The sequence below is a fragment of the Lutjanus erythropterus genome, chromosome 1, assembly GCF_056507025.1.
Source record: "Lutjanus erythropterus isolate fLutEry1 chromosome 1, fLutEry1.hap2, whole genome shotgun sequence".
NCBI classification, from domain to species: Eukaryota; Metazoa; Chordata; class Actinopteri; order Lutjaniformes; family Lutjanidae; genus Lutjanus; species Lutjanus erythropterus.
Genome location: NC_139317.1, coordinates 23,080,939 through 23,094,503, shown reverse-complemented (window position 1 = coordinate 23,094,503; position 13,565 = coordinate 23,080,939). Strand labels below are relative to the sequence as shown.

At 38.3% G+C, this 13,565-nt stretch overlaps 1 protein-coding gene and 2 non-coding genes across 3 annotated transcripts; all 3 read right to left on the bottom strand.

Moving 5' to 3' along the window:
* Positions 1–7,671: 7,671 nt before the first annotated feature.
* rpl13 (ribosomal protein L13) lies at positions 7,672–13,514 on the bottom strand. The gene is made up of 6 exons (XM_084717317.1): positions 13,421–13,514; positions 12,831–12,948; positions 11,678–11,819; positions 9,333–9,506; positions 8,270–8,326; positions 7,672–7,873 (listed from the first exon to the last, which is right to left on the bottom strand). Exons 2-6 carry the CDS (start codon positions 12,932–12,934, stop codon positions 7,715–7,717), a joined length of 636 nt encoding a protein of 211 aa, XP_084573443.1. The 5' UTR covers positions 12,935–12,948; positions 13,421–13,514; the 3' UTR covers positions 7,672–7,714.
* LOC146332916 (small nucleolar RNA MBII-202) lies at positions 8,035–8,116 on the bottom strand. The gene has a single exon (XR_014771352.1). It is a non-coding gene; the product is annotated as a small nucleolar RNA MBII-202 (small nucleolar RNA).
* On the bottom strand, positions 9,608–9,687 carry LOC146332915 (small nucleolar RNA MBII-202). Its single transcript, XR_014771353.1, has one exon. It is a non-coding gene; the product is annotated as a small nucleolar RNA MBII-202 (small nucleolar RNA).
* Positions 13,515–13,565: the final 51 nt, after the last annotated feature.

The following is a 13,565-nucleotide window of genomic DNA, read 5'->3' as shown; positions in this document are numbered from 1 at the left end:
CTCTCTTACCTTCACATGCGCTCACGTACACCCACATTCATACTGTATATACTTTATTCTCATGTCACTCATATTAAAATGATCGTTAACTGATTCATCAGTGTAGATTTTCAATCATTTGACAGTGATGCATGTTACATAACGTATTGTTTCTACACAACGTTTATGCTTGGACCTTTTCACAGTCCACCCACAAATGTATTATTTTCATGAATGTATTTCCAGACATTGCATAACATTTATAGATTTTCAGATTGCCCTGACACCACAAAAGCTCTTTGCAGAGTTTCTGCCAAAACAGAAGCGAAGGCCACGGAAGACAAAAGCACCTAAAACAAATAGACAGAATTACTTTTTCATTTGGGTTCATCAAAATACTGTTGGAAATGGAAAATAAAAGCTTTAGTTTGACTGTGTGGTTGGCTGTTAGTTAGGGTGCACTTTATGATAAATGTGTAGGCTTCAGCTGTTGCATTTTGTTCGTGAAGGCTTTGAAATCTCAGGATTGTGAAGTGTCCTTCACACAGAGAGGACATTTTCATTAAAGCTTCGCAGCATTACAACTTTGTCTTTGATTTCAAGAGGACATGGCTGATTCTTTGAGAGTTGAGCCACTCAGAGGCTTTCAGCTGGTAAAATGATGTGTGCAGCAGACGGGCAGGTCAATCAAATTATTCCCGCAGCATGAAAAATAAAACATTTGGCTCCTGCTTCTTAATTATCTGCTCTGTTAAGCTGGTAACTTACACACCAAACAACACAAAGACGGCACAGATTTCTCTGACATGTTGATGGCATCAGTGAATTCTCTAAACAAAAAATAGGCATGAATTGCTTTTGGCAATAAATGTTTGAATTATGTACATCTAACTCATCAATTTCCTGTTTCCTGTACATGGGTCTGCTATGTTAAAAAATATTTATACTAACACTCTAATTCCAGTTGACATATATATGAAATTGAATTTATGAAATGGTTTGGTTTGGTTTAAGAGAAGAATTCACAACTTCAAACAATTTAAAAAGGTGTTAAAAGCCTTAAAACTAACAATACCTACTGATAACATAGGTCTAAAAATATGCTATTGTAAACATCTTTGTTTTGAAGTATTTTTTTTTTTCATGAAAATGTTGGCCCTTTATTAAGTCATGTCCAAGATTTTTGTCAACTCTCAGATTTTTACAAAAACAAGACTTAATCAAACATAAAAAAAAAGGTTTAACTACACTCCCGGTTTAAGTGAGAATACTGCTCAAGCACTGGTTAGCTTTCTTTCTTTCTTTTTCTTTTTCTTTTTTTGACAAATTCAAATTCATTCATATTGCCACCAGATGTGTCTCAACCATAACATGTCAACTCCATAGCCCTTATAAATCCACACTAAATAAGAAGTATGGTTTTAAAATGTGTATTTTGATTAACATTAGGAGAACTCTTAGCAACTAATATATAAAATTGCTACTCATTACGACTATACTGTGATATGAAAAAATGAACATTTTTCAAGCCCATAGTGATAAAAAATGTAATCACTTGGAGGTTGGCCAGTTCCAAGAGTCTCCTCGTTTAAAATATATTTTCTCAGCAAAATTGAAGATGGAAAGATTAAAACTCCCTCAAACTATGGTTTTGTTCCAATTCTCAACACAGAGTGTTATCACAGATGTATTATATGAACCTTTATGCCGTATTTTTCTTACGTATTGCAGATAGGCTGATAACACACAAGGCGACACAAAGACGACGCAGGTCTCTCTTACATGTTGATACTATCAATGAAATTCTCCAAACAAAAGTAACAAATTCATGCCTGGGTCTTTAACACGGGGAACTTGCTGCTTTCTGACAAGGCCATCACCTAAAGTCATTTCTCTCCTGCAGTTTTCACCCCCACCGCCTCTTCTTCCATGGGTATTCAGAGTCTGCTTTGGGGCACACACCTGAGCCCTGTTACGCCACAGCTCCAAACAACGGCCATCTGCTGTGGTGCTGCTGCTGCTGCTGCTGCTGCTGTGTCGGTTCAACACCTCACAGGACGTTCCCTGCCTTTTACACATGGATTATCTCCTCAGACTCCCCCCGCTGCTGCTCTCCAGTCACACTCACTGCTCGCCTTGGTGCCGCTGACCACATTGCGTGTACGATAACCCAAATAGGAGGATCTCTTAGCATGGCCCAGTGCACTCACATTCTCAGGGTGTTTGTGTAACATCATCCACAGTTTTCCACCAGCAGCTCCCTCGAGTAGAGGTATTCTTGGCCGTAGGTAGGTTTTTTTGGAAATCTTCAAAGACATTATTGATTCTAAAGTCTTTCTTATTGGTGATGGTAGCTGCAGGATCCCTCTTAATGGTAATCAATCACTGAGCTTGTGTTTCAGCAGGCTCGACTTCGAGCAGCAGCTCATTGAAGAGAAACTTTATCTCCGCGAGTCTCCTCTGTCATCATTATATTTGCCTTACTGACCTACAAATACTGTGGTCAGTTCCCTTTTACACAGTAAACACGCTGCACACAAAACATCATCATAGAGGTGAAGGCGACACTGCAGGATACAAGCCTACGATACAACCTCATCGATTTCAGTAGGTGTTAATTGCAGCAAAAGGAGCAAGAGAACAGCTGAGAAGTACAACAAGAAATCACAATATGAAAACTGTGCATGTTCAGCTCTGCACAGTATCAGATCTACAGCTCAGGTAACCAGCTGTGAAACACTACTTGACTCCTTGCACAGAGGTGAGAAAATCACTCTACAACTGTAACCAAAGCACAAATTTTGAATTTGTAAAACAGTATCTGAGGTGGTTGAGTCTGCAGCTGCACTATTTTCATTATATATATTCTCCTGGTTAATTCAAGCTGTACTTCATGACCTATCATGAAAGTACAAGAATTAATGATATAGCATACATGACTTAACGCAAGAATAGTATGTTGATTAATGCAACAACTAAGGTATTTAAATCATCATGATATCTGTGTTATTAATGCTGTTTATGCATGAACCTTGACCAGTCACAGCAGTGCACTTGTATTCTGTTGAATTCCAAGTGTTGTAATCTTAATGAACTAAGCATTATTTCTTCATGACTTCATCATGTTTGTGGCCCTTCAAATAAAGTGGTGACCTACCCAACTTTAACACTGATAATATAGGATTAATTGTGGTATAATTGTGAAGTGCTGTGACTGGTCGGTTTGTTGCCCTGTCCCTTTAAAGGTCAAGTGTGTAAGATTTACCAGGATGTGTGGACAGAATAGGGCAGAAATGGAATATAATACTCTCAAGTATGTTTTCATTCACATATACTGACCTGAAAATAAGAATTCGTTGTGTTTTCCTTATCTTAGAATGAGCCTTGGACCAGGTCCTCTTCCACAGAAGCCTCCATTTTGCACCACCAAGTAGCAGTAGGGTGACAGTAGCCACCCTGCGGACATACTTGGAAGGGGAGGGTGACACAAGCTGGTAACAATCTGCAAGCTCGCCGCTAGATGTCACTGAATCCTATACACTGGTCCTTTAACAGCAGACTGACCCTAAAAGAAGACATTAGCATCATTAATAACTCATATATCACTATGATTTAAGTACCTTAGTTGTGGCAATAAGCAACATGTTTTTTTTTTGCATTGAGTCATGCATGAGATACTGTTAATTCCTGTAAGTACTGACACTTCATTAAGTCCTAAATGAATTAATTAATGTTTTTTCATGCATGGAGTCAAGTATTAATTCATGATAATTAGTGTACCCTAAGTACAAAGTGTTACCACATAAACCTCTCTAAGGAATCAAAACATTTACATCACATCTTGCATCACAAGTGACACTGATTTATGTAGTATTTGGTACGGCTTTTATACATGCAGTTTACCCTAAGACAAATAAAATTAACATCGCTGGTGAATATTGACATGTCGGAAATATTCAGCATCTCCAAATCTTGACTAAACGATTCGGTGCTCAGCTATCTGGGGCCATCTTGGTAACCATGGTAATGAGAGTTAGGACCCGATTTTCTAACTTAAGATGCATCCTAACTTTCCAAATGTTAAAGAAACTCTCCTAATTTTAGGAACTCTGTTAAGCTGCTTTAACTTTTACTTTTCTACCTGTAGCAGCACCTAACTTCCTAACTCCAGTAGCAAACGTTAGTGTTAGCTAACAGTAGCTAATGGTAGTGTTAGCCACCAGTAATGTTACCTAGCATGTTTGAACCATATGGCTGCTCAATTATTGCTTTAACACAGTGGATGCATTTTTTGTCGTGTTGGTTGCTAGGTAACAGACATAAAATAAATTGAGTATTTAGAGTTCCTCCTCTAAGATAAGATAGGATTGCGAAATTCAGCTTCTGTAAATTGGAAAAACCCTATCTTAGACTTTCTATATTGACTTAAGACTTATGGTAGGATGCTAATGTAATACGGCCCCTGGAGGTCAGTTTTTGGTTTAAACCCTGGTGACACATTTAGGAAAGGTGGTAAGAGATAGTAGTTCTCAAAATCCATGGTGTCCTGTTACATTTGAGTTTTAGCTAATTGATTATTTCGCAGTACCCTATCTTAAGGATAAATCTTTAGGACCATCAATTTGAGTTCCCATTTTAGCCATATCAATCACTGCTGGTCCAAAATGACTTGACTGTCCGCTCCATTAACTGAATAATTTATTTGCATTCAGACAGTTGGAACACAGACAGGACATTTAAGGAGACACAAGGACATTTAGTCTCACCCCATCATGTTTCTTTCAGTCTGTATAGCTTGACATGTTAAAATTTAGATCATTTTTGGAATAATTTCTGGAGCATTTTTCGAATGGTAACGATGACTGAATTTGGAATAGGCAATCTCACTGAATAGGTGAGTTTCTCTGCACCTGTGTTGTTTTGTTTATTAACTTTCTTTTAATTCGTTACCCCTTATCAGAACAACACAGCACACCTGACATGCGCAAATAGTTTGGAAATGTCCACAGTCTCTGTTGTCATAGCAATGGTTCATATTAACAGTCCATTTTGGTTCATGTCTGCCAGCACATAATGTTCTGTGTGAAAATTAAAATTCAACTTTGGCCCCCTCTGCAGCAGCTGAGTGTAAAAATGTCCCACTGGGATCAGATTTTTTTCCTGTTTTCCACCTCTCCTGACCTTCCTCTGCCTCGTGGGCTCTCGTTGACCTCCACTTCTTCTAGCTACCTGTGAATTAACATGCTGTAGATTAAGTGCAGGCCTTCTAATATTATAATAACCTGTCATGTTTGAGAGGCGAGGCCCAATTTAAACCCTTCAACTGGTTAAGACTTTATTTCTGGTATAAAAAAAAAAAAAAAAAATAGTTAATTGGACAAGTTTGAATTTATGTTTCAGTTCGTCTCGATCTTTCTTCGAACTGCTGAGTTTCTGACATAATTAATCTGCTAATAGGCTGGTAAATTAAAGGCCAATTGTGCTGTCACATCAGGTTAATAACCTGCTTTCAAAAAGTCCAGTTGTTTAAAAATGGATTCAGATTTCCTCAATTACTGTCAACAAACCTTACATTTAAATGCTTTTATGTCTCCATTAATGGGCTTCATTTTGTGCCTCTAGTGCCACCTACTGCTGTAATTATGAGCCCAAGACAGACCCTGAATCCTTACCTTAGGTTTTGAATCAGTCTGTACACCACAGACTGATGTCAATGCATATAAAACCAGATAGATCTGTAAGTGCAAGGATTAGGGTAAAAAAAACGCTGCCTATATTTCACCCTACATCTGTCTGGGGCTCAGAAACCTCACTGAAACTCCTGCAAAATAAGATATTACAGTATTTAGACCTCACAGGCATACATAACAAAATCGATAATATTGATGATTTCATTAAGCTGCTTTAGTTTCAAGGCCGTTGCACCGTGCACACTGTCACAGCTCACTGCAACCCCTGAATACAACCAGGCCTGGGAGGGTTACTTTAAAAATGAACTCTGACAGTTAGTATACACAAGTATCATAATATTTAAGTGATATACTTGATTACTTTCCATTACTTTTGGATTACCTTCATATAAAATATGGTGAAATTGGTTAACCTAATATATTGTTTTAGGGCTGCAACTAATGATTATTTTCATCATCGATTAATCGGTTGATTATTTTCTCAATAAATCGATTTGCTGTTTGGTCCACGTAATGTTAGAAAATGGTGAAAAATTTTGATCAAAGCTCAAAATGACGTCCTCAAATGTCCTTTTTGATCCACAACTCAAAAATATTAAGTTTTCTGTCAGAGAGGATTAGAGAAACCAGAAAAGATTCACATTTAAGAAGCTGAAATCTGAGACTTTGGACTGCTCATGTAAATCTCAAAATGATTCATCATTAATCAAAACAGATGCAGATTAATTTAAGATGATAAATAATAGATTAATCGTTGCAGCTCAAAGTGTTTTCTGTTTGTTGTTAGGTTTATTAGTCAGTCCAGCTGTTCTCTTGTTGTGTGCAATTTATTGATTGATTGATTGATTGATTGTAAGACAAAGAAGGGTCAAATCTGTGTCCACTACGTATGGTAGTATACTGTTTTTTTTCTTATAATCCTAATAATTCCTTTTTACTAAATGTAACTAATCTGATGGATTTATATTTAATGTAATGGAATAGTTACCTATTTTTGTATCCAGATCAAGTAATCCAGTTACATATAATCTTATCCCCAAAGCCTGAATACAACCAGCCATCATCAATGTCAGCAGCAACACCTCTGGTCTGCTGAGAAAAAGGCTTATTCATATTAGTGTATTTTGTTCAATGGACCGTTTGTGTTTTAAATCTCTCAATTTTTTGTTGTTGTTCAACCTTAATGGTTGAAATAGGTATTCACCATGTTCTTGAATCTGAAGTTTAGTCTGGACCAAACTTGTTTTAACACATTAATATCATCTTTAAATCTTGCCTGTGTTTAAACCTGTAAAAGTGGTCAGTATTCAGTTCTAATTATTTAAGACCATGATTATGTTTACATGCACACTAATTTTTCCACCATCATTCAGAGTGACAATATTCTGAATTTGATACGTGTCGTGTGAACAGTACATCCCAGTCGGATCCTATGAATTAAGCATTTGCCGATTGAGATGTGGTATATACCAGTACTACTCAGGTTTTAGGAGCTTTCTTTGGAAATGTATACAGCACATTCAGAATATACATCTCAATTTTTTTATTTTACTGTGGTTCACACAGCTGGGGCAGAGAAACCTGCACAAATGGTTGGAAGGAGAAACACCTGCTTTGAAATATGAAACCATCAACAGGTTTTTGGATATGGTCAAATATTGCCAACCTTTTCAAGGAGTTGGTTAAATAACAGAAAAAGGGAGGCAGCGTTTGCAGTCAAACAAGCCTGTAACCAGTTGAAATCTCTGTACAAATATGATTGTGCTACAAAGAAATTGTTCAAGCCAGTCAACTTTTCCATAATCTGATTGTTTCATTTTCATCGGCAATTTAAACATCTTTGTAGAAATATTGTCTCCGTAAGAATAAGGGCAAAAACCTGAATATTTTGTGAATGGAAATGTAGTCAGTCTTTTCCCGTCTGTGTGGCTAAATCCCCTTAATCTATGTCTGGACCATGAAAACTCTTCACAAGATCTTAATCATGACATTCTCACATTGATCTTTTTAACACTTTATTTTGCAAAGTTCCATAGTGACTATTTTCACTTCTTTTTCTCCACGTCCTGCTCGGCAGCCTCTTTGGCTCTCTTGGCACGAATGCCGAAAAGACGAGCGTTAGCGCGGGCCATACGCAGGCTGGCGAAAGCCTTGAAGTTCTTCTCATCCTCAGAGATAACCCGGGCCTTCTCCTTCTTGTGCACCTAAAAGAGAAGAAGAGAACAGTAAACACGTGCAACACTTTCCTCATCTCCTGCCACTGCCAAATGACAAAAATCCAGCCAATTTAACATCGACTGATGCGCAAATAGCAATCCAATTTTATGGCATCAATTTTGAGACAACCAATTTGCTTTTCCAATTTGATTTTTAAAAAAAGCAGTCATCAGAAAAAGGGTTCAAATGTTTCATCAAAGTATTACAGAGATTCCGGAGATTTGTCATCATCTGACTGCTGCGATTCAAAATAAACAGATTCCAGGAAGTTCAACATTAACTGTTGTGCAATTTAAAGTACAAGATTTAGGCTTATTTTTCACCTAAAGCTAATCATACGTCACAGTGTGCTCGTATTTTTGAAGTGCTGGATTAAAACTTACAGTTTTGATGGGCATGACTGGACCAGTGAGCTGAGTGGCCATCTTCAGTTCCTCCTCCTGAAAAGATCACAAACATTAAATTCTTCAACACAATAAAAAAAAAACATCCATAATCACCAAGTCTTGCTGTGAGGCGGACAAACATCTAGCTGTCAACAACATTTGGCTGTTTTGAAATGATTCAAATGACATGGTCAAATCAGAAAAACAAAATGCGGAATAAGGCTTGTTGTTCGTATTCAACCGGAGCGATCAACGTGCAGACTGACTGGATGACGTAATATTAAATCTGTAAAAGTATCTGACTTTTATGAGTAATGTTGCACAGACAAGTGAGACAGAGTGAGATTTACTCAGCAGGATCAAGTCTAAAAAGACAACCCTCTCAAAATCATAAGTAGATGGGTGAATTGGTTTTCAAATTTGATTGAATTTGAGAAGTTCATTAGTGTGTCTTCAGTTACATTGAGTAACCTCAAGTCCCATCCATGTGGTCTTATTAAAACCCGACACAGCCGAAACCAATAAGCCAACAAAAATGGCATTTAGAATGCAAATTCTGGTCTTTCACTCAAGGTGTGCAGCTGTCTGAAAGAGTTTAGCTTAACAGATTGGAGGACCTGTAATTACTGCACAGTATTTAGAAAAGCTCAAGTACAAGGTTGGTCTAAAATCTTTGAGCTCCCTCAAAGATAAATTTTCAGTCTTTTGTTTCATTAGTCCAAAATGCATGAGAAACAAATTCTTATTTTAGACGAGGTTCTTTAAGTTGTATACAATTACTCATTATTACAGTGTGTAAAAGCTGCTTCATTTCTGTAAGAGTGAGCAACACACACACTGGAGAGGGCTCACAAACTGTACTTTAGACCGATGACTCACTCCTACTGACCACATGCTTTTGTTGCGTGTTTTAACACTTGATTTTCCCTGAGAATGATGAGCCAAACAATCACAACAACAATTAATTAACAACCAACATCACAGTCTATCACCAGCTTTACAAATTGGATGTGGAGTGTCTTTGTTGTGCTCTATGCAACAACATGAAAAAGAAACTTACAGTGCTGTCTCCCTTCTTAGGAGCAGAAGCCTTCCTGGGGAACAGGATGAGTTTGGAGCGGTACTCCTTCAGACGCTGCACGTTGGCCTGGAGAGATTCTGTGGATCTGTTGCGACGGCGAGGGTCAACAGAGATGCCGATGGTGCGGGCTGTCTTCTTGTGGATGCCAGCAGCCTGCAGGGTGGAGCGCAAAACATCAGGAGTTGAAGACAGAAAAAAAAAAATCTTATTTTGGATTCCACTGCCTGACAAGACACTTTGTTCAAACTGGTTTCGATTCTGAATAAGCAGTCATCAGAAAAAGGGTTCAAAGTATTCATCAAGAAAATACAGAGATTCCGGAGATTTGTCATCATCTGACTGCCGCAACATAACACACAAGACTGTTCTTACATTTCTCAACACGCCTATGGGTCGCTGATGAAATACCAGGTGTTTTAATGTGCTACTCTCTACGGACAGAGTTTCACATAAAACTGCAGCCCAGTCTCAGTATTTACTTGGCCAACAATGAGTGCCCTTGCATACATTCCTATTTAAAATATTCCAAGTCAGAAAATTGATTATAATTCATGAACATAATGGCATTCACAAGGGGAAATACATATCCTGATGAATATTAATGAATAAGTGCACTCAATTATGCTTCATTACTGATGATTCAACACTACAAAATAATAAAGTGCCACAGCACTCTGCACTTCCTCCTGCGGTCTCTTAGTGGCCAGAAATATCTTACAAGTCCATTTAAAAGGATGGTATTTTACAGAATTTAAGGAGGGCTGAGCAGTATGGCCTACAATTTATATTACGGTATATTTGTTTCTTAAAATTTCAATATAAATATTCCTGAAAGGGTAAAGTACTGCTATAGCAACTGCACGGCAGCTATTACTGTACTCTTAAGAAACATTTCTGATACATTAGAGGCATTTTAAGACCATTTAATGTGCAAAGCTGAGATAAGAAAAACAAAACCTTTTCTGACATTTATCAAGTTTTACCACCCCTTAGAACCACTGTCCAATATAATTTGCAGATTATCGTTTTCTACTTGTCTGACTTTTCCAAACCAAGCCATGCCCATATATAGGAAGACGCACCATTATTTTATTTTAAATCTCCTCTGTGTTGTGTGTGCTGTATTGATTTGTCACAAACAAGATAAAACTAAAGCTGCATGTAATCCATTTAGTTCAATGTGCCATGTATCTTAAAATTTGGCCAAGCTTCAACATTACTGTTCTTTTATCTGTACTTTTAAAATGTTGCTGCAGTACATTATCATACTGCAGGCTCTACCCTGAGCTTCAAATACACACATGGAGCAAAGACTGCAGTAGAGACAGTGAACTGAGTGGAGATAACTCGAAGACAGAAAGGAAAAGCTAGATTTTAAATCTACTCGGCCCACAATCTCTCATTCACCACCGCTATGTTTTACCCAGGCACAGCGTGCTCAACTGTACAGCGCTTTCAGTCATTTCATTTGCAAACAAATCAGCATGGCCTCACATTTTCCACATCATTAGCTGGTGCAGGCTGATGATGAATGCTCAAACAAATCGTGGGACAACTTTTTTTTTTTTTTTTGTTTGGATCAAGTACAGTGAGGGCTCTACCAGTCGGTATGGTGCTGTCAAGATTCATGCTATAGGACATACTGGTACACTTTCTATACTGTTTCTACCACCTACCCCTGGATGTAATGTTTACTCAGAAAATTTGGCTGTTGTGGAGGATCAAACTCCAGCATGCGACTTCCACCGCATATGGGCATTTGTTTTACTCTGCAACCTGAATAGTAATTGGTAGTTAAAATAAAGAGTTCTTATACATAAAGATGAGGTCGGACGGAAAAGTAATTATTACGATAACAGACACCGTTGCATCTATTTGAACCTCCTCCTTATGAAAGAAAAAACAAACAAGTTCACATGTTCTGGGTGATGCACTTCAAGAATCATTTAGCCTTCCACCCACAGTAGGCAAATACATGGCAGGAAAGGCAAGGTGCACTTTGGCAAGAACATCACGTCTTTGAGCAGCACTTCGTGTTCTACAGCTATTGAGTTTTTTTGGTTGGGTGGGAAGCATGACTCATCACAAAAAGGTTGAGCGTGTTCTGTTGTTCGGTAGTCATGAATAGCATTTCGAAGTAGGAGGTCACCTTAATAAACAACAGGATTTAGGGTTGCGGTCATGCCGACATACAAGCAAGTTCCTACCCATAAAAAACAATATCACTCAGTTGGTTTGCTGCCCCCCGTTAAGAGACTGACATTGCTGATTAATTATCTCTGCCTAGAAAACAAATCTATTTACACACAAGTAGAAAGTATTACCTTCAGTTCCTCCAGGGTGAAGCCACGTCCGGCACGAACCTTGGTGTGGTACCTGACAGTGGGACACCTGACCTGTGGCCTCAGAGGTCCAGCAACAGGGCGTGGAGCAATACGACGGGCCTTGGCCTGGCGAGCCTTTCGCCTACAGATAGAGGTAACTTAAGTTAGACAACAGTAACCAAAGTCTTTTTAGTTCCAGGTCTGTTTTGTGCTTTTCTGATTGTGTTTTCACTGCAGGTGAGCTGTAAAGTTCACACTCAAAAAACTGTTATTTGATAGTCCTGTGGTGAAAAGAGTCTGCTAGCAGCAAATCATATTCTGCAACCACACTGCATACAAAGCCTGGTCTTGATCAATTAAAATGTCTGCATTTACTCACATCCCACGCTCACAATAACGAAAGGATGTTCATTCAATTTAAAAAATGTATGTAGAAGCATGACAAGATAGGACCAGTAAAATTTCGTCATATTAACATTTTCTTTATATCCTTAAAAACATTTACTAATGTTTTTCAAGACACAGGTCAGCCCAATAGCTGTAAATACGACACATCACCATATAGCGATTGCTTCTATTTCAAGAAAACAATTTATGAGAGCCAATGACATCAGCTAAAGAAACCCTGACTTGAACTATTACTACTCATTCACCATTTCATGTGTCTAGTCAAATTATTTTGTATCACTGTCTATGCACACAAAATACTGTTTCAGTTTGCATTTAATGGAAAAGTATTACAAGAACTTATTTAACTTCTTGTAGCCTATTACAATTCTCTGCAATACATGGCATTTAACAAATAACTTCATTATCAGCACTTCTCCATTGGGAATTGTCACAACAGATCATCCATTATGTAATATCATTGGAAAATGTATATATCCGAGTGAGACACTAGAAGCTAGCAGCTCAAAACTATAATACCAACAGGTTTGTGTCTGCTACCCCTTCGTGATGCGAGTACAAGGTTGTTAGCTTATGCTAGCATCTCTCCCTGTAGCACATTTTTTGAAAAGATAATATCTACTACCTAACTCACACAAAGTTCAAACGCACAAGCTTCTACACAGTAAGTCATTTTGTATCAAATCTTCCAGCCATTTTCAATTTTCCCAGCATGCACATGGTGCATGCTCGGGTCACTTCTCACCTGCGGATCTTTCTGGCTGGCTGGTTGAACCAGGTGCGCACTCTTTTCTGCCAGTCTTTGTGGAAGTGAGGGTTCAGGATCATTCCATTCCGGCTGGGGGCCATGGCTGCTTACTTCCCTTCAATACAGCAGAACACAGCGGCATTAGCAGGCTGCCAGGCCGGCACACAGGCTGTCCTCACAGAGGGCTGACATGCTAAGCTAGCCGGTCAACCAGGCTACTGGGTGTTTTGATGAGTAAACTAATTCCCCGTAACGGGTGCAACATAGCATATTTACAGGTTTACCATTTCGGCATTCGTTAACTATGTTCATTATTATTTTGAGGGTCATAATTAAAACATGCAGTAACTAAAGTTGCCTTTAGCGGCAATGCTGACAGGCACACACACAAACGGCATCTCATCGGGGATCACCACTAACACAGAGGCTGTTTAACAATATGATGAGGAAATCTGTAACAATATTCACCTTATTACAAAGGTTATAAAATACTCTATTACGGGTTGTAAGTGAAATTGACAAATGTCTACAAAATACCAAGGATTAGGGTAGATTCTTTGTAAATCTGTAGAGAAAAAATCGCATACCTACAAGGGAGGAAAATGGCCGAAAGGAAAAAGGAAGTTGTAAGGCGGTGGATTGTGGGATATGTATCAGCCAGCCAATGAGTGAACAGATGTCATCAAAGAGTATATATAAGAGAGTTCTCCCAAAAGACGAAGCAGAAAAAAA

Coding starts and splice junctions, on each gene's coding strand:
- rpl13 (XM_084717317.1), bottom strand. CDS start 12,934: ATGGCCCCCAGCCGGAATGGAATGATCCTGAACCCTCACTTCCACAAA. Junction 11,820..12,830: donor CCAGCCAGAAAGATCCGCAG/GTGAGAAGTGAC, acceptor CTCTATCTGTAG/GCGAAAGGCTCGCCAGGCCA. Junction 9,507..11,677: donor TCACCCTGGAGGAACTGAAG/GTAATACTTTCT, acceptor TCCACCCTGCAG/GCTGCTGGCATCCACAAGAA.